We start from the raw sequence: 22,646 nt of genomic DNA, 5'->3' as shown, positions 1-22,646 counted from the left end.
GTTTTTATTTTATTGATCAACATAGGTATCATATTAATTATATGGATATATTTTAGCAGATTATTAACAGTGTACTTATAATCATAATTAAATAGTATTAGGTACCATTGTATCAATTTTTAAGTCTGATTTTGCATGTGCAACATACCTATACTTACCTTATGCTAAGAGTGTGATCAGTAACGCATCCAAAACAACTTCTATATCATTTTAGATAGTGGATGAGAGTTTGGAAAACTAATTAGAAGTTTAGTACGTATAACTGATGCAAATTGGCTGTTGCTCAGTCATGTTCTTAACTTATGATGAGTATACACCTAAATTTTATTTATTTATTAGTCATTTAATTATTTACTTAAAACACTTAAATAAATTTAAGAATAATATTCTTAACAAGTGTTCTACTTTTTCTACTGAGAATTCACTATGAAAATCATTATTAACTTATTGTTTTTTTTTAAATAACTCAATTTAGTAATTGATTCATAATTCAATCATTTAATCTTGATACAACTGGCTTGCAAATACAATGACAGTAATTTAATTAATTAAAAAAGTTTTTGATTTTAATTTTTTCTTAACTGCTATTAACAAATAAGTTTCTTTATGCTATTTTATAATTATTGAAGTAAAATGTACAGATGACTAAGGCTTTTTTGAAAAAATAAGACTTTGTTCTACTAAATAGTGAGTTGTAGTTTTTAACTTCTTTGTGAACATCTTAGTGACTAGCTGATTTTGCACTGTATTGATCATGAATTTACACATCCTTAAACTTTGTTAAATATAAGCTACATATATTTTTAAGGTAGAAGATATTTGATTATTTGATTACAAAGTATGTACTTTTAAGTTTAAAAAAAGGCTGGCCAAGAAATAACATTTTTCATTTTTATCCCATTACATCTTTTAGCTCATTTGGTGATACATTTTGAAAAATCCTTTCTTAGTGAATCTTTACATAAAAAAAAAAAAAAATAAAACTATTGACTAAATTCCATATGTATAGCTTAATTTATATAAATAGATTTTAGAATATAGGCATAATGCGCAGCTGGTTTTTATGTAAAAACATTTCTAGTGGCTCACAATTATTAATTATAAATCTATTTTCAAAATATTTTTTTATCAAATAAAATAATATTGCAGTTGTTTTGTATTTGATAGAGAGTTAAAAACAATTCTTGAGTGTCAAGAATTTAAATGCTTTGGTGATCAAGTGTCACATAACATCCCTATAGAAAAAATCATGAAGTGTTTATTTATCTATCAAATAAATAAAGTATAATAGTAAACCTATTTATTTAATAATTTGTTGTTACTCATTTAACACTTTTTATGTTCATTTAATTTTACACTTATCTAATCTGGGATGGCATTCTAATTGTACTACGTTGTGTTTGTATTATTTGTTGGAATCTGTGAATCTGTAAAAATTTAAAATTAATTTATTTCACCATTTTAACTTTTATTTTTTTTTCAGCATAACTGCAGTTAAGCTAGGTATCAATCAATTTTTTTAATTTTAGATTTTAAACTAAATGATAAATGTATTGATTTTAATATAATTTTTTAAAATTTTTGTTTGAAAACACTTACCTAATATTAGATAAATGGTTCAATTTTTAACTTTGATGGTAGTAATGATAGTATATTTGATCTAGTTTGTACTTAAAAAAGTCTTAATTAAAAATTCTCAGTGCCTACTTTTCAAAATGATAGAAAGTTCCAAAAAAAAAAAAAATATATATATACTTTAGGTACACTTTTTATTGTTATTAAAATAATTGTTTGGTAGGAAACAAGTTTTTTTTTAAGTATAAGTAAAAATTTTAGTTCACTACAACATTTTAGTTCAAATTGAGTATACATATTTCCAAAGTTAAATTATTATAAAATTTAACGATTAGGATATGATTTATATTAGCCCATTAATGTTAGCTATTTCCACACGTGAGAGGGCTTAATGGTTGAACCTCCACCTAATGAAAGTGTGTAGAGCCTCAAGTTTAGTAACTAAAGCCAGTGACTATTGAAAAATACTACTTATCATTTAATGGCAAAGTTACAACTATTATAGGTTACCCATTTATCCGAAAGTTAAGTAGTTATACGTGTTTAAGTTATCTGTCTACCTAAAATGGTAACTAATGAACAAAATGTCATAATTTCAAAACTAACAATGAGGTACCAAGCTATTTTTAAAACCTTGGTGTTCAATTTTGAAGTTTTTCAGTTTTTAAAATGTTTATAAAAACTATAGTAACTGTATTTCTGGTTTTAAATAATATTAATTTTTTTATAAGGATAATTCAGAAATAATATAATATATTATTATGTTATCTTCTATAAGTCTATTTCCAAGGCTAATTTAATAATGAACTAAAGAAGATTTTAATAGTGATCAATTGACGAAAACTAGTATTTTTAAATTAACCATTCATAATGTCATATTGATTTAAGGGTTATGAACAATTTAGAGTTTGTTTTTATTAAGTGAGATTTGAAATTAACTTAGAGTAATGCTTCATTAATTTAAAATTAAACTTAGTAACATAGTTTAAACAAAACAAAAATACTTATTTGGTTTCCATATAAAGTATTAGGAAGTTACTGTTTAAAATTATTCAGTTTTAGAAATTTCTTTTGCAATTATAACATATTCAATTATGTATTATATGTTTAAGCTATTTACGAGGCTATTTACCTAGGCGAATGCTAGATTTATGATTGTTTTTTTTTAAATTGATAGAAACTATATTGGAAGCTGTAGTATTGACCATTTAAAATTTCATTTTACTTGATTAGGTAAGATTATAACTGATATTAAATAGTATCTGAACATTTTTCAGTAAATCCATTTTCTCCAGAAAATCATAAGGGTATACCTAATAATATATATATTAATATTAAAAAAAAAATTACAGTTTTACATCTTTCTAATGTAATGTTAATAAAGTATTGTAAATTCAATGTATAGACAATTAATTATGAATAAATGTACTGATTTATTTGAATGTATACAAAAAACAAATTTTTAAGATCAAAATGTAGGTAATAAATATTAAATGTATTTATAGTATTACAATGTATGTTATTGTTAATAAAAGTAATCTAAATTTGTTATTTCCCCTTGTATTTTAAGTATTGAAAATTTTTTTTTTTTTTTTTTGTGTCAGATTTCACCTTATTACTAACCAAATTCAAAAATTTCAATTTCTGTACCAAATTGTTCTTTTTGTAATTCAGTGCAATGATAGTTTGCTTACATAAACTCTATTCTATATTATTAAATATATACATACATATACCTACCTTTTATCTAATAATAATTTATTAAAATAAAATAAATTAATTTAGGTTTTTTGTTTTTCAAAATGATCATTCAGAAAAAAGAATAGTAAACAAAATAAATTATGTATTTTGATTAGAGCTTGAAAGTTATAGAAGTAGAAGCAAAATAAATGTATACTTATTTTACTGCATACATTATGTATCTATTTAAATATTATTAATTTAAATTGTTATATTATTAGCATAAATAAATCAAGGGTCGGCAATAGGTGGCTCGCGGACTAAATCCGGCCTATGGAGGGGAAACAAAAGTATCTTTTTTTTATTGCTGGTTTTCCGCACATAATAGATATTTGATAAATTTTTGTGATTTAAAGATTGTAATGGCATTCATTGTTTATCGCTGTTTACGATAATAGTCATAATAACTCAATAATTATTAACTATTAGGTATTAAAGTTTTTTTAACTTATCTAGACTGCCATAGACTTTATTTGTTGACCTCTGATATAACTATACTAAAATTGTTTTATCAAGTAATTTAAAAATTAAAAAGAAAGAAAGATCTTATTTGTGGATAATTGGTTGCCAGTTGACATTGTTAATTATTGCACTGGAAATATATTATCAGTTCCTGAATAGTATTTATGAAATATATTTTCTATATTTGGAAAATTTTATAATAAAATACAAGTTATGAAGGAGAAACATCAGTATTTTTAGAAAACTTAAAAATAAATATGTACTTATAAAATTATACATTTTTTATACAAAGATTAAAAAAATGGAAAATATGTCATTGTAGTATTAAATGGATTTTAGCTAGCTCTGTTATAAATCAAGAGCATAAAAAAAGTATTTTACTCCTACAACTTTGAAATCCTAATTATGATTTTTTAATATGTTAAGTGTATATATTTGAGTATCTATATTGGTTGTAATACTAAAAAAAATTAGAATTTAAAAAATAAAAATATCAATGATTTGCACACACTCATAAAATAATATTTGTTGTGGATGTCAACCTAAAATCAATAGTTTAATCATAACTCTGACCAAATCTTTTGCATTTAATAACAATATAGATGGCTCCAAATAGTGTCATTCACAGTAAACATGTTAAGGTCTTCAGAATATTTATGGTAGATTGTAGATTTGTTATAAAACCTTTAACTAAGTATGCCACAGTTATGCATTTATTAATAACTTGGTATTTATCTAGTATTTTTTATTATTTTATTTTATATTAATAATAATTGTAAGTTATCTACTGTTTAGCATTATATTTCAATTATATATCATTATTGTGGTTTTCTGATCAACATTTTAAAAGTTATTACAGCATAACATTTTGTTCTATTTTTTTTTTCAATCTGCGATTTCAAAATTTTGTGATAAAATTTTCATTGTATTAAATGATTATCAATTATGTGTATAATCAAACTTTGACTTACTTTTTTAAAATCAATAAAAAATGAATAACAGTTATAAACTTAAATATTTTACATCCAAGAAAAGTATTGGTTACTAGAGTAAACTTAATTTAATTTGCATCTATGAACAATTTCAATGTATAAACATATAATATTATATTTCAAGAATACATTTTATGACAGTTAAAATGAAAAAAAATATTTAACTAGTATAGTATCTAGACATTTTAAAAATAAAATTAACTAAGAATGTATTATTGGAAAAAAACACCAATTAGTTAAATTATTATTTTTTTGTATACATACTATAACAGTAACTATTGGGTATTTTATACTAATGGATACCAATAAATTTATTATATTTATGAGAAAAAAAATATTCTGTTTACGATAATTTAACTTTATGTTTTTGTGAAATCATGATTTATTGTCTTAAAACAGTTACTTGTGATATACCTATTTCTTAAAAATGCATTGTTTAACTCTATAAATGCATACAATGCAATTTTATATATTACATTTTTAATTATATGTATTATAATTTTTTTATTATTGTAGTTGATTTGGATATCGATGAAAATACTAAGAACACACATATAAGTTCAAACAAATTTCCTAAGTATGTGGATTGTCAAGAAACGTTGGTGGAAATGTCATTTATTAAATGGTTAGCTGGTTTTCGGTTGGAATGTCGCATGATTTCATGCAGTACACATACAGAACTCTTCATTGGATTATTCAATTTTTTTTGTCTGTAAGTACTTAGAATATAAAATTAGGTATTTAATTAGAAATAATGTGTGTACATTTTTATGCTCTATTTTAAATAGAATAATATGTTTCAAAAGTTAAACATATTAATATTTCACTGATTTATGTAGTTGGTTGTTATCTAAAAAAATTATAACACTTATGATTATTTTTTTTATTTTTTAAGTATTTTATAATATACTATACCTACTTTGTTTACAATAAGAAGTTACCAACTTGTATGCAGGAATAAGGCTTCACTATATAACCTGGCATATAGATGGTAGTTGGTAGACTAAGTTAGAGTAATGGGCAAGCATAGCTTGACCATTAAAGACAAAAAATGATTGATGCCAAGATTTCTTCTTATTGTAAATTAAACTATTAGAATTTTTTCTGGGCTGTTGAGGATTTTGATCAATTTTTACTTAAATTAATGTAAATTTTCTGGTTTAATATTCTTAAAATTATTTTAAAAATATTAGCATAGGAAAATCACTACTTTAGGTGAAATTTAATTTATGGTTTCACATAAGTTATAAAACACAAATAAAAAAATTACCTATGTAATTAATTTCTCAAATTAAGTTGATGGCCTGGTGTGACACAGTGGTTGACCTCAGTCACTAATGTGTTCTAAAGTCAAGCATTGGCCGGCGTTGCTAGTTCTCGAAAAGGTGACCATCCAAGTTCTTAGTGACGAATCCCTGATGCACGCACATACACACATATGTTCCAACCGTACTAATCAAACTTTACAAACAAACCTTGCACAAAAAAATAACCTACTGTTGCTATCTACAGCTAATGACTGTAATGCCGGGGTTAAATGAGATCAATAAAAAAAGAAAAAAATTAAGCTGCAGCATAAAGAAAAATATTTATTTTTCATATAAATTGATATATTATTTTTTTTAACCTTGCTTGTTGTAAATTAAGTATTTATAAAAATATATTGTAATTCTACATGTATTTTATTTATAATAAGACTATTTTTTAACAGGAATATAGGGCCAGAAATGGTTGACTGCAGAAATAAAATAAATAAATCAACTCTTTTGAAATCTTATCTAGAACAAACTATGATGTTTTTTCGAGGATACTATAAACGCATAAAAAAAGTAAATATACATATTTTTTCATTAATAAAAATAACCTAATTATTTTTAAAATTGAAAAATACATAGTGTAATTAATTTAATAATTATTTCAAAGTATGTTTTTTATATTTTATTTGATATTGAAACTTAATGTGTTAGTGATATGGTAAAAATATATACAGTTTGTAATTAAACATTTAAAAAAACTTTTTTTCACATTTTTAAATATCTATAAAATATTAAGTTTTAGATCTATTCCCTTTTCAAATTATTTTATAAAGAAAGTACCAAACAGTTCAAGCTTTAATAATATGCTATTCAGTTTTATACCCACATGTGATGTCTCAATATTTCAAATATGTAACATAGCAAATGTGTGTTCAACAGAACAAATTTTGTGTTAACTAATACTGAAGAAAATTGACCTATTAGCAAACTTAAAGATTAAAAATATTGTCTGTATTTTATTTAAAAAAAATAACTAATTACTAATAACTTATTTGTTATAGTTAAGGTTTGTAAGATACAGAAATTATATTTGTTGGGTCAATCTCTTAAATATTATAATTTATTCATTATATATATATATATATATATATAACTATTATGTATATTAACTCTACTAACTATAATTAATTTTATTTTTACTTTTTCTGTATCATAAATTATGAAAAATGTATATTATTTAATCTATTTTTATTTGTATTTATTATTTATTTACTAGGCTATAATAATTGTTTATTTTTCAGATAAAAGGGGATACTTTGGATATTTTATATTATGATAGAATGAGTTCAATGTTGGCATATTACATTGATTTGAAACTAATGTCATCTCAGTAAGTTCTAGCTTAAGTACTCAATTTTGAGATCTTGAAACTGTAAGACAACCTTTACATTTACTTTGAATATATTTTATTTATTGATTAATGATTTTTACATAATTTTATTGTTAATTAATCAATTTAAATCAAAGAGCATTAGATTAAGTATAATTGACATTAATAATAATAAAATAAATTTCATTTTATGATTTTTTTTTTTTTTTAAATCTACAATCTATTATTTTCAATAAAATTAGAAATGGATAGTGTTTATATGATCAATTACATTTTATTTTATTCTCTTTTTAAGCCAATTTAAAATAAAACTATGCTGAATATGAAATAAAATATATTTTTAAGTATTTAAAATATTAAGTGTGAATGTTTTAAAAGAGAAAACCTCTACTCTAAAAGTATTTTAGTAAATTTATTTTTAAACTATATAATACAGTGGCGGCTCGTCAGGGGAGGCAAGTGAGGCTCAGACTCACCTAAGTATTGTAAAGGAAAAGGAGGTATATACTATAATTATAGTTGACTTTAAGAATATTATATTCAATAATATAATAAACATTTTAAAATACATAAGTTTTTTGTTATTATATATTATTTTAATGATAATACATATTTTGTCATAATTATCAAAAAACACGACAAAGATTTTCGTGAAATGATCAAGTATTCTCGATAAAAGTCAACGAGTGCTGAGAGGCTAGTAATTTTTAGCCTCAGGCAAGCTGAACAGCCCTACGATTATAAAATATTTCATGATAAAGGGGAAGTCAGAATTTCATTATGAAATGAGGCTGAACAATACGGGCCTCAGAGTTTGTCAACATTCTCTCCATTTGTTATTTATTAAAGCGACATAACTTTTATTAATAGAAATAAGAATAGGGAGGTTGTCATAAGTCATGTAGTTTGCATTACTCAAAGACAAAAGGATAGATCTAATTTATAAAACATGGTATAAAAAAGATTTTTTTTTTTATAGTTAATTTTATTTTAACATTTAATATAAATAATATATGTTTTATTCATGGTTAATTATTTATATGTTGTTAATGGTTAGAATTAAATATTAAATTAATTATTTTGAAAATTAACTTGAAACTCATTATTATATTTTAACAGCATTTTTTTCTCACATACATTTTGAAAATATCTGCCTCACCCCTCGAACAGTTCATGAGTTGCCATTGATATGATAAATTATGAGATTTATAAATTTTAAATAATTTAAAATTAAAGTTAACTAACAATATAAATATAGAAACATATTTAACATAAAAAATTGTTTTGAATATTTTGAATTTTGTGATACAAATGTTATTGGTTAACCTGGTTATCTCTTATGGCTTACAGGTCCCCCCCCCCCACCTGAAATTTCTTTGAAAATAAAGTCAAATTATATACCTATTATTATAAAATACTTTTATTATTAGCTATTGGTTAGTTTTCTTTTGTTTATATTAGTCGGGTACGAAATACAAGTTTATAATCTAGTATTATAGTCAAATGAAGTGATAACTGATTACTGAGAATTACGCATGTGTGAAAACTGAACATTGCGATATAAGCCTTTATATACCTAGAAAATTCACATTTTGTCAATAATCTTTTCTTATATCTCAATCGATGACTAAAAATCCCTATTAAATTGCTAATTTATGTATTATTAAATCAATACTGCACGGTATATTTTAACCACATCTGTTACAACTGTTACTGCGAACGATCATTCTCAACTCTACGAAGACTTAAAACGTACTTACGAAACAATATAAGAGAAATTAGACTTACTGGATTGGCATTACTAAACATATACCGAAATTTTGATTTAAATGTGGTAGAAATTATCGATAGATTTACTAAGTTACCACGAAAATAAGATTTTATACTTTAATTTGTAATTTTTTAATTTATTATATATAAATTGTTTGATTTTTTTCTTCTATCTCGGTACTTAATAGTATAATACACTTAGGTAATTTTATGTGCATAGGTACTAATAAAATAAATGTCTGTTCTGTTTATAACATTTAAAGTTTTATTTATTATTATTATAATTGTTTTTATAAACTTACTTCTGAACAAATGACTTACATACAATTTAGATACTTAGCATAATAATTGTCATATTAAAAAAATAATGAGTAACGAGGAAAAAATTGTTTTATTATGTTGTGGTACAATTTGTATTACTATATTTTGTAAACCCCCCCCCCCCCCACCCCAAATTGTATTTTGTATACGTGCCTGATGGCTTATATAATATTATCTAGTATTTCTATAATATTTTTTATTTACACTGATTAATAAAAAGAAAGTATCAAATAATTGACCATTTTAAATTATAAGTAATAATTGCTAATCTTAAAAATACCTATTTTAAAAAATTTGGAAATTTAAAATTTTATCATTAATTTAAATTTTGTGATTTATAATTACCTATTGCATTATTTTATGTTGTAGGCGTTATAGAGGAAACTCATCACACAAAAAAACTTCAAGTAAAATAAATACGATGATATTTGTTTTTTTAGGTATGATATTAAACAAAATATTAATGTACCTAAACCTTTTTAATTCATTAATTTATATAAAATGTATTATATAATTTTTATGCATTTATTTTATTTTTCTATTTTTAGATCAGAAACTTGATTATATGTTTGATTCAGTATTTCAATTATACTATGTATTTTATGGTTCTGTTAATATTAATTTAGGATCAACAATGCTTCCAGTTTTTAAGTTAGTATTTTATTATTAATAATTAGTACTCATTTACAATATTTCTTTTTAATTTATTTATAAATGTGTTATTTACAGAAAGTTACTATCTGAACATCCAATGCCTAAAAATGTGAAGTTTTTAACTTACTTGCGATATATTTTATGTTTTAAACTGTGGAAAAAAATAATCCACTCCTCGGGCATGGCTAGTTCTGTTAAGAGAAAGGAATTGGACAATATAAGATTATTATTAAGAGGGTTGAATGTTCCATATGATTTTATGAGTCAACATGAAAAATATAATTGGTCTAATTGGCCAAAATTGACAATGTCTCCAAACGGAACACCAGATACAATACAAAGAGATTTAAAAAATGTTACTTTTATTTTGTATGGTGCAAATTTATCACTCAAAGAGTGTTACAAGGTAAATTTTGATTTAAATGTTATAAACCTATTTAAAGATAGTATCCATTGTTCACACTAAATACTTATATAAGCTTATTTAATTTAGTATGTAGTACAGTATAGTTAATTTTGTCTTATGTTAAATGAATCATGCCATGTTTACCTGATAATTTTTTTTATATTAACTATATGCTAAATGAAAATTATTTTAAATTTTACTTTTCATTCATTGCATTTTAAATTAATTAATTATTTTAGTAAACATAAAAAAAAAAAAAATATTAACATATACTATCATTGTTTGATATTTTTAATTGTACATTTAGACAAATTATTCTTGATCATTTGATAGGCCAAATGCATTATTAATTATAAATAATATCAGTAAAAATTGTTAGTTAAGTTAAATTGGTAACTAAACAAACGTAGATTAAAAATCTAATAATTTTAACGCCTTTATTCTATGAAATTGTATTTGAGTATTAGAATACTGCAGTTCTTAATCACTAATATAAAGTTAGTTATTTAGCTTGGAAAGATATTTATTATTTATGTAACAATATTTAATACTTTTAATGTTAAACTTGAACTGCTATTAGTTTTCAGTACATATATTTTAAATAAAAAGGCTATAGTATGATATGGTTAATAATTTTATTTTTATATACTTTTTCTGTTAGTATGTACAATTATTTACTTGCCCATAAAAATCGGTTTTATAATTATTATTTCTTTTAGGATATATTGGACGCTTCAAGAAAAGATATCCCAATATTATTTAAACCAATTGAAGAACATTTAAAAATATTACGACCAGAATTATTTGCAATTCCAGGAAAAGAAGTATTGAAAAATTGGGTAAGACAGTATTTTATTTTTTTGTAATTATTTCTATAATGTTACTTGAATAATTAAACTATTTATTGTTATTACATACTAAGAATTATTTGAAAAATAAATAAATTTTTTTAATATTATATAATTTAAGACATTATACTTATTAAATTCTTAAGTATAATATCAAAACTGAAATTAATAATTATATATTTATAATAAAAAATTATTATTTATTACAGTAAAACCCCTCTCATCCACCTTCGGCTGGTCCGCCGCTCCGGTTGATCTGACCATAGTATTATCGATATGAATACTATATAATTTAAAAATACAATTTGGATTTTCTACTTTATAGAAGATATTATATAAAATTAATTGCTAGTTTAATATTTCCCTTATTGCTTGTCTGCTTTAGTATTCCGACCTCTCTCATATCGTTTCTATCAGTGTGCGTATTTTGGAATATTGCAGCTAAATCTAGAATGTCGTTTGTTAAATAAAAATCTATAACTGACTTTTTTTCTAAGTAATGTAAAACATAATAAATTTCTGATATAATCTTGTATGTAATATGTAAATAAAAAAATGTTTGTATATTCTGATAATCCGACCTTTTTCGCGTTTTGACCACACCCCCAGTCCCAAAGGTGACAGATTTGAAAAGTTCTACTGTAATTATTATTCAATTATCGATTTTTCAGTTAAAATACTATCTACTCTATTTTTCTTCAATTTGTGTTAATTATTTTCATATCATTGAAAGGATAAAATATTGTTTTATATTTACAAATTAAAAAACACCAAAATAAACTAAACTTTTTTTATTTTAGATGGTTTTTAATATTTTTTTTCCACTTACAAAGTGTAGGCTAATTTAATTATAATTAATATTTTATTAGGTATATAAAAATAATTACTTTTATCTTTTTAGCAAAAGCAACAAAATTTTATATCACTTGTTGTGGCAATATATTAACAAAGAAATAAGTTACTTAATTTTTTATAATCAAATAATATTAATACATTTTATTATTTTAATCTAGGGCTTTATGTAAGTGTTGATTGGTAGTAATAAATATTAATTCTTGAATTTTGTATACTATTGTGATTTTAATTTATTTTAATTTTTTGCAGAATGAAAATTTTGATGACACTCTAAAACCACTTATTCCAACTACACGTTCTTGTAATAGCTTGTTGAGAAAAATCAAGTATAATTTTTATTCCTCAGAAAAGTATGAATTTCTTGATGATGAAACCGATCAAATTAGTTCTATTGCAAACATTGATGATTTAACCAATTTAAATCACTTAGGAGAAAGTTCAGAAGGTTTTCCGTTACCGGTGAAAGATAACAAACATTCTGATAAAAAATGTATGGAAAAAACCAATCCTTTAAATTCATCAAAGAATAAAGTAAATGCTGAAAGCAAAAATGATGAAACTGAGAGATCTTCTGTTCCAATTAATCTTGTACAACTACCAAGCGATGATGAAATTCAAGTCGATGATGTAATACAGGTCGATGATGAAATTCAAATCGTTGAGAAAAAATCAAAATCATCTGAAAAACATGCATTACACAATAGTGAAGAAAGATTTGATCCTACATTATCTAATAATGAAAGTAGACTAAATTACATGTCTGAAATTACAAGTGCTGTTCATCACTCCTATGGACCTGGATGTTCCTTTGCCAAAGGAACTAAAAGAAATCAATATTCATCATGTAGTGAAAATAGTAAAAACAAAAAAATTTGCAGAACAAAGTCTAAGCATGAAAAAAATGTATCAAACCAAATTGTTGATTCTGATTGTCAGAACTTGAAAATTGAAAATATTAGTCATGACACTACTGATAATTCAGTGCTTGAAAATCTAAAAAATTCTCAAGACATAAATGGAGTTTCTCATCTAATGAATAAATCTTTAACCAAAGAAAATAATTGGATAACAAAAGCATCACATCCTGAATTGTCTATAACTGCCGTCTTAAATTTGAAACATCCACAGACTAATTTTACTGTCAGTGACAAAGACGAAATCCTAAGAAATTGTACTTCTAAAATTATTGATCTAAGTAGTGATCAGGATGATACTGCTTCCCCTTCGAGTGACATTCAGTGGCCTATAAAGTTATCTCATTCTGATCCATATTCCCCAGAATCTAAACCAATGGTTGATAATTCTGAGCAAATGGAAATTGAAACAAGTTCAGATACTGAAGGTAACAATAGTCCAAAGGCTGAAAGTTCATTTATAAGAAAGTCCAAAGAAATAATATCTAAATTAATTTCATCCAGACGATCTATCAATGAAAATGAAAATACTCAAATTTATGCTTTGCCTATGGAACAGAAATTATCTCATGTAGAACATCCTTATGTTGAAAATACCATCAATTCAAATACACGAGACTTGGAAGTAGTAAATGTGTTATCTCCTGTTTCTATTAACTCAACTGATATCCCTATGAATAAAAGTTCATGGGTTCCTGATATATCATTGGTACATGCACATAATGATCATAATGATATTGACTGTGATCATTCTCAGTCTTCATTACAACAATTGAATGGTTTATGTAATTCAATTAACATTAACACCAGTCGTGTTACTAATCAAAATAGTGAAGTTGAACATGTAAATAATATGCAGTTGGAAACTCCAGTTATGTCAAGGCCATGTTCTTACAATCGAATTGAACCAAGAATATTTCCTGACGATTCATATACAGCTGCTTTGTCTCCTAGTGAAAGTTCAGTTTCAAATTCAGCATATGGTACTTTGTATGATGTAAATCGAATACCTTTGGCAGCTTCTGTTAAACCTATTCCTGTTACTGTGTCTCCAAAAGATGTAGCACATGAATTAAATGATTCGAGTAGTAGCATTTATCACAATAGTACAATGAACGTGTGTTTTAATGAGTTGAAGACAAAATCTATTATAGAACAGTCTTATAATTTTGCAATGAATAAATCTAGACCAACTGATATTATAGAACGAGGTAAACATGATGTTATTGATGTAGTTGTTTCGGATGAATTTAGTGATGTTGATTCAATGGACTTAAGAATTAACAGTGCTGAACCCAAAGATATTAAATCGTGCGCAAATAATTTATCAATGTCTAGTCTAATATCAACTGACTTAAAATCTATTAATACAATTAATAATTTTGAAAAGTGTGGTAATTGGTCTACTATTAAAAATCCATCTGATACATCTAACCACCATCAAAAGCAAAAATTAAAAATATATACAGATCCAACAGAAATGATTTCAGTACCAATTAATCTGAATACACAGTCTGTAATGCCGATTAATTTGAATGAAGCACATGTACAAAAGGTGTTTTTAGGAAATAAAAGTCCTCCACAAGTATATTACAGTCCAATTGCTGATTTCCGTGTTTCATCAGATATAGATATGATAAATCATGGAAATATAGAAGATCCCAATTTAATTCATTTTAAGAATAGGCAGAGAAGTTGTGTAAACATGTGTTCAAATGATAAATATATTCATCCTATGTTACAACAAACTGATAATGATCCAAATATAAAACAAACACTAATAAATGGCTATGATGGAGTTCTTAATCAAAATTCATCAATTATAAACAATGGACTTCTATACAAATACCCAAGATCTGACAGTAACACATCTGTTAGATACGAAAATCCTCTTTTACTACAAAATAAAAATCCAGAATGCATATCACCACACAATGGGTTACAATATTCAAGTTATGATCAGATGCTAGGATCAAGTTTGTTGGAAGACCCAAATCAAAAAGAAGAACAGTCAATAATCAATATGACACATTTAATGCTACAGTCTAGTAAAAATTGTAAAGTGCATTATAAATGGCCTTTAAATAAAAACAAAAGTCAAACTTCTTCACACGGAGTACTTCCAAAATCTTTTCAAAGTCAGGATTACAAAAGAAATTCAAATGTTTTATATAAATACACTGATGATGAATTAAATCAAAAATTGTCACCAAATGAAATTCCAAACCAATGCAATACTTTGTCATTTAATGAAAGAATAAACAACAACACTTCAATTCAGCCCAACCAACAGTTCCAAGACTTACCTAATTACATTGCACCAGATCATCTTTCACCTACCATTCAATCTGGATCTGATTCCATTGATGAAAACACACAAATTCAATCTCGAGCAATTCCAAATTTTGAAAGTAATTTGAGAATTGAACCAACTGAGCATCGAGAAATGTATAGAAATACCAAAATATCAAGTCAAAGTAAAGAGTCGAGCATATCATATAGCATTGATGCTTTTGAAGCAGCTAACTACTTATTCAATTGTGGTAAGTTATTTTTATGCATGTATTCAAAATGTACCAACAGACATCATTTCCGTGTTATACCTTCCAATGCTGAAATGCTGCGGCATGAGTTCACTGTACCATTTGATGACTTTCGTTTTAATATACAGTATAAGTATAAACAGTTATTAACTTCAAACCCAAGAACATGGCCTAGTGTACCTGAATTAGTACAGTTACCTAAACGGTGCCTGTGTGAAATTTGTGGTGATTTTGATTCTAAATTAAATCAAAATCAAGATATGTTATATACATATGTTGAAGGAAAAAGGCCAAGTATTGAAGAAGATAATTGTGAAAATGAACAGCCTACAAATACACTAATAACATTGAGTTGGAAAAAACATTTGGCACATCGTTTTACTTCAGAAGATGTTGAAAAACAGTCTATTTCTCAGATGATAGAGGATATGGAAAGACATATAAAACATTTTGTATATGCTTTCACAATTATTTTTCCATTAAATAAAGATGTAAAAAACAATTTACAAAATTTACAAAATGCATGCGAAAGTTATTCAGATACAGCTAATGATAATAATAAATCATTGAATCCTGAATGTAAAGAAAAACTTGATATTGGGCATAAATATTTTAACAAAGACTTAATTCTTCATTATTATCAATATTTACAAGTACCTAATAAAGTTATACCAAAACATGTTTTGGAAGAATTATCCAGTTCATCGTACCAGCCACCTAATCAAAACTTATTAGCTACTTCACATCAGTTTGATGAAGAACATTTTCCTAATGAAATAAATAGATATTTTGTAAAGAATTCACATAGTCCTTCATATCAATCAATAAACCTGAATTTACCTAATCAGTCTTTAAAATATGTTCATGAAAATTTATCAAATACATCACATCAAGCTGCTGTAGAGAATTCACCTAGTACATCACATCAATCATCAATTGGAAATCTAACCAGTTCTTCTCATCAACCCATTTTAAATAATTTTCCTACAACATCACATGGGATCTCTCTGGATACTTGTTCTTCTTTAAATGATAAAGGTTCAAAACATAATCATATGTCTCGTTATTATTCTGATGGACAAATGTATACAGAATTTCCTCAAACATATCTTCAAGTTCCTAATGCTCAGTTTCCAAATTCTTCGACAAATTCATACTATAGCTCACCTGTAAATATGCCATCAGATAATTCTGTGCCATTTTGTTCTCCAAGTTTATCAATTAACTCTGTGCCTCATTCACCGTCATCAGATTGCAGCATACCATCCTTGGTTGAAACTATTGCTACTGCTGTACCTGAGCATGCTTTGTTAGATGATAGTTTAGAAGCGGTTAATGCTGCTCATAACTTAATGTTGATCTCAAACCGCCATAGGTACAACAGTACTACTTCAATTACAAATACTAAAACTACCGACACTATTACAGTCACAAGTACTGCAAATACTAATTATAAAACTGTTAAAAATTCTAGTATTAATACAGCTGATATTAAAGCTAATAAAATTTCCACAGCTGATACTACAGTTAATAATATTTCTCCAGCTGATACTACTGCTAATAATATTTCACTCATCGATTCTACTAATAACAATATTTCCACAACTTGTAATTTGAGTGAGACTGTACAACCTGCTATAACTGAACCAGAGGATCAAGAAACAGATTTTGTCCACAATAGTCGAAGAAAAAAGAAAAAGAAGCATGATAAAAAAAAGGATAAGAAAAAAAAGGGAAAACGTTGATGATATTTATTAATTTAAGTTTTATTTTTCCATCTAAGCTTAACATTCCAAGCTTATATAATTTTAAACAATATTAAAACCAACAGATTATTTAAAAATTGTTTTTTATAACAAACTGTGATTTTTATTTACTTTTTAACAAACTGTGATAATTTAAGATTGCTCATTTTCTTTCTTTCTTCATATTTACTTAATAAAATTTACACTACAATTTATTATGTTTTAAAACATAAGATTCATTTAAATTTAAAAAAAATTAGAACTGTTTTTCTAAATAAAAATATTTTTTCTGTATACAGTTTATTTTTAAAACTCTGCAATAACATTTTTGCATTTATTATCTATATTTTGTTTTAAACAAATTTATCACAGTCTTAAAATACAATGTTTTCTAATATATATCATCATATATTCCTAACAAAAAAGTCGATCACATTAAGAGAAATAAGTGAAAGTGGACATTGACTGTTAATGTTGATCTATTCAGTTAAATACAACATTAAGAGAAAAAAAATGTCAAACTTGTTGAAATTTAATTAGTTCAAATATTATTATCTAAGAAATTTTTTTTCTGTTTTTATCATAAAAAAATGTTAATAACTCTGAGTAAGTACTAAAGTTAGAATTAATTGTTAAAATAGTTATATTACCAGTCTGTTAAGTATTATATAAGATTTAAGTCACTAATGTAACTCTGTGGTACCTACTAAAATTTCAAACACAACTTTATTTCATTAGGTACCTAAAAATTTTTAAAAGTAAATTTGTATTAAAATTCTTTGAAACATACGTAATTAGTCTAAAATTATTAATTTAATGTAATTTGTAAGACTAATATTTGATCACATTGCATCGAACAACCGCCTGTAAATAATTTAGGTAAGAACATTATTTTTATTTGCGTGTATATATATATATTAAATAAGTTCAATTTAAGCCACTATAGTTAATAAGTAAGGTTAAGTTGAAACTATAATATCAAGTATTTTCCTATTGAGGATTCTTTTTGATGATTGAACTTCCTATTTTATTTTATTGTATTTTTGAATTTTCAAAAGTCGTTTTTGGCATATAATTTATTTGTAAATTATTAATATATTCAATACCTATTGTACTCAAATTTATAAAATATTGCATGAAATGAGAAAAATATATAAACCCGACCAAATTGTATAGAGGTTCCTTAAACATAAAATTAAAATATGTAGTAAATATGATCACTAATTTATTTTATAAATAAAAATTATAATTAAATTAAGCAAAAAAAAAAAAAAAAAAACGAGCTTACTTGATGTATAAAATAAAAAAAAGTTGCTATTTATCTTCAAGTCATTTTTAAACTGTTGTGTATTTGTATTTTAGTATTGAATGTTAAATAGTAACCAAGAATCATTTTTTTTTTTAATGATTGTTAAAGTTTTATGTAAGAATAATTCATGATTAAATTATTAATGGATAATTTATTAATGTCTCACGCCTATTATGATTTTAATATTTTAAATTGAAGTTCGATGAACATATATGATTCAAATAAATTATTATACTAAATATCTATATTCAAAAATAAATAAGAATAAATTGTACACTTGATCATTACATAAAACCGTTTTAATTGATTAAAACTTTATTTACGAGCAATATGGTAGAATATAATATTTACATCGTCCATTAAGTAATTAGCCAACTAATATAAATTATTGATCTTATTAACTATAAATGTGTAAATTAAATTAAAATTCGCAGATAGAATGTTTACCACTGTTTATAAATTTTTAATTTTTTTTTTTTTTTACTAAAACATTTTTAGGCAAAAAAGCATATCACATTCTTTGTATAAAACTCCCACAACTTAAAGTTTTGATGTTTTGAGCTGAGGGTACAGTTCAATAACTATTATTTTGTCTCTACAAAATTCTATATTGCCACAATTTGTAGAACAATTAACGCATCCGTAATATATTTGTGTCTGTATTGAATTTATTAATTTTTGCAGTAAAAGAAAAATAATATTGCCATATTTTTACTTTTGCATAGTTACATGTTTGTTTTATTGGGTAATATAAAAAATTATAACTGCTTCAATTTGAATTGTGTCATTAAATTCTTAAGAAAAATAAAACTGCCTCGTTTCATATAGTGGCGTATAAAATATTTGATTTGAAATGGAAAATTGACACAAAATTAAATGTGGTAGTTTTGTTATTCTGATTCCTTTTGCTTAACTGCCATAACCTCATTTTTCTGTGTCTGATTTAGATTTAATTAAGTAATATAAAAAATAATAAGCTTTAGGTAACATAGATAAGTGCAAAATTTTAAAAAACTTAAACTATTTGTGAGCAGATAAAATTTTAAAATTGAATTTTCTCAAAACTGTTTTTTGAGTTGTTCGCCACGATTTTGTATCAAGATTGCGATATGTGAGTAACCAATTCACTGTATCGTATGGTTTGAATGGAAATATGGTCTATTTGTATATCGGAGATTTTTACCGACGTATTGATAGTTTAGTGTTGTATTAAATACTAAATCCCCTTTTTTCCTATCGATTTTCGATTAATTATATTTATAAAAACAAAAATCTGGTGATTCTCGCGAATCAAAAAATATTTTAATGAAATATTTCTTAGTTAAATAAATAGTTATCTGTATCCCATGATTTTAATCAATAAGTATATAGATACCTATCTATTGATCATTTTATTATATTAGAGACTAACTTTAACTGTATATACCTATGAATCGTTGTCAGTGACAATTTATCACAGATTAAAAACAATACTAATAATAGTAATAATATTCGTGTTTCCGCGATTATCACTTTGTCATGTACGATAAAAAAAAATGTTGACATTATAAAAATCATCGTCCTTCGGAACCGATCGATAAATAATCTTGAGGTTTTTCATGCCATACAATATTATAATATCAAGCAATGGCCAATGATATCGAATGAGGTTTGTCTATGTAATTTGACTAATGTGGTATCGAGTATAGATTTTTTTAAATGAAAAAAAATACTGATTAAAGTCTTAGGATATAATATGCCGCAGAATTAGGTACATATAAATAATATACGAGTATATGATATACGTTTTACGTGTTGATGGTGGATTTAACTACTGTGATTTGATATTTAACGAAATTAAAGATTTGGTTTTACATAGAATATGTACCTACACACATTATACTAATTAGAAATTGTTTATGCACTACTCAATTGTTGAAGGTCGTAGAGGTGCTTCTCGAAACACCCGACTTCACTACTGTATATTGTTTCTTTAATCATCTATATATAGATAAATTATGTAGCTTGAAAAGTATGATAGTTTTGATGTGGTATCAAAATTAATTTTGATGCTCAGTACCTGAAGTTCCATCAAGAGCCAGATAATTATATTTTTGTTCAACTTAACATAGGCATTAGGCAACCAAAACTATTCGAATTTTGAACAGTAGTTTTTATTTTATACCGATTTGATAGTTTTATTATTTTAAGTGTAATCCTGAATAAGCTAAAAAACCAAAATACGTCACTGTTTATACTTAGATTATTTATGATGTGTTTGCTTACTTTCTTTAAATCTTCACTTATCGATGGCATATCTGGTGATTTATGTAGGTACTTATACACTATAAAAAAAATTTGACGACAAGTTTATTTTTCACGTATTATTTGTATTTGTGTTGTGCGTTCAGCATAAACCTATCCGTTTTTATTGTTACGTGTTTCGTGTATATTTTATAATTGTCCTATTCTTTATTGTTTTCAACTAGAGATTTTTCATGCCTAATGCACTGGAATAGTACCAACATACTTTTATCGGTGTTTTGGTTTTCTTGAATATTATAGTATAATCAAATATTTACACTGTAAAAAGTAGTAAATTTCATAGTTAGCGAACTTTTTTTTGTTTTTCACCTCGACCGTTTTCAACAATTTTATTTAGTGATTTAAATTTTATTTTTAAACTTCATTTTTACTGTATTATTTCTTTAGATTTTAGTGAAATTTTGTTATTAGAATTAGTAACGCCGATGAGAGAGGTGGTTAGGAGTTGGGATTGATAATTTGATAATTTGCCATTCCTCTACAAAATTTGAAATGTTTTTTACAAATTCTACTTAATATATAGTATTTTGGTTGCATAACTTATGTTAAAGTTTCAGATAGGTAAGCGTAACTTTTTTAATTCAGATTTCCTCCACCAACTCTTATATAAATTAATCCTGGTTGCACCACAAATCAGCGATATTGACTTCGACTTATTGATTCAAAGTATTTTACCGTGTATATTTATTATTACTTATGAACCTGATGTATGTTTATTTTTAGTTACTTTTTGTTTTAATTAACTGATGTTCTTTTTACTTATATTTTTACAGAAAAACATAAACTGTTGATTTGTATATCATGGCTATTTGGAGAAGAATTAGTAGTATTTGAAAAATCGCCACAATATATGTCAGTATAACATAATGAGCCAATTTGGAATTGTCCTACTAAGGAACGAGTTTTATTTGAATAAATATACCAAGTTGACGATAGAATAATGGATCCGAAGAAGGAAACATTCAAAGGTATGGTACTTAATAAAATATTATTTATTTGTATAATTAGGGAGTTAAAGTATTACTATATTTATTAGCAATTTGTACCAATGTTTACTAGCTATGGGTTATATGTTAACATTTTAGGTGTTGTATTTTATTAAATTCCAACCTAAAGTCAAAATTGTTTTTAAAAAATATTCAACAAAACTAGGATTTATAACAATAATAATTTAGCTCATTTATATAGCGTGTTTGGTTATACGTGAAGCAATTAAATTCACATGATATATTTTTAAATTCTGAGCAAGGTTATGAATATGATTTACAATCTTAAAGGTGGCTTAAGATAAAAAATTGGATTTAATATGTATTTTAGAGAGATCAAAATTAAAATTTTTTTTATTTTTTAAATATTTCGGAAAATTAAGGAAAACCAAAAATTTGAATGAAAATCCAGTTTTTTTCAAAAACTGATTTTGATTTTTTGATGTAATTTGAAAGCAAATAACTCCCACTAAATACTTGTAATTTTTACCAAATGTGTTTTATGGTCATTTTTTAATTTTCAAAATTTTGAACCATTTTGAGCTGTTTGTAGACATTTGAAATTTTCAATTTTTA

General features: G+C 24.7%; 1 protein-coding gene across 3 annotated transcripts in view; it reads left to right on the top strand.

Moving 5' to 3' along the window:
• LOC112595467 overlaps positions 1-22,646 on the top strand; it is a 32,287-nt gene that overhangs the window by 5,704 nt on the left and 3,937 nt on the right. Inside the window, exons 2-9 of one of the 3 annotated variants that reach the window (XM_025340695.1) lie at positions 5,286-5,481; positions 6,481-6,598; positions 7,327-7,415; positions 9,876-9,946; positions 10,055-10,157; positions 10,236-10,566; positions 11,286-11,405; positions 12,519-17,487. In XM_025340695.1, the coding sequence (XP_025196480.1) occupies positions 5,286-5,481; positions 6,481-6,598; positions 7,327-7,415; positions 9,876-9,946; positions 10,055-10,157; positions 10,236-10,566; positions 11,286-11,405; positions 12,519-17,471 (5,981 nt within the window). In that variant the 3' untranslated portion in view covers positions 17,472-17,487. Of the gene's footprint in view, positions 1-5,285; positions 5,482-6,480; positions 6,599-7,326; positions 7,416-9,875; positions 9,947-10,054; positions 10,158-10,235; positions 10,567-11,285; positions 11,406-12,518; positions 17,488-17,819; positions 18,351-21,857; positions 22,053-22,646 lie in introns of those variants that run through there. The other 2 variants (XR_003114723.1, XR_003114724.1) reach the window with 2 other exon arrangements.

Source organism: Melanaphis sacchari, unplaced genomic scaffold (assembly GCF_002803265.2).
Source record: "Melanaphis sacchari strain LSU unplaced genomic scaffold, SCAv2.0 Contig27_pilon_pilon, whole genome shotgun sequence".
In the NCBI taxonomy this organism is placed as follows: domain Eukaryota; kingdom Metazoa; phylum Arthropoda; class Insecta; order Hemiptera; family Aphididae; genus Melanaphis; species Melanaphis sacchari.
This window is presented reverse-complemented; position numbering and strand designations above follow the sequence as displayed.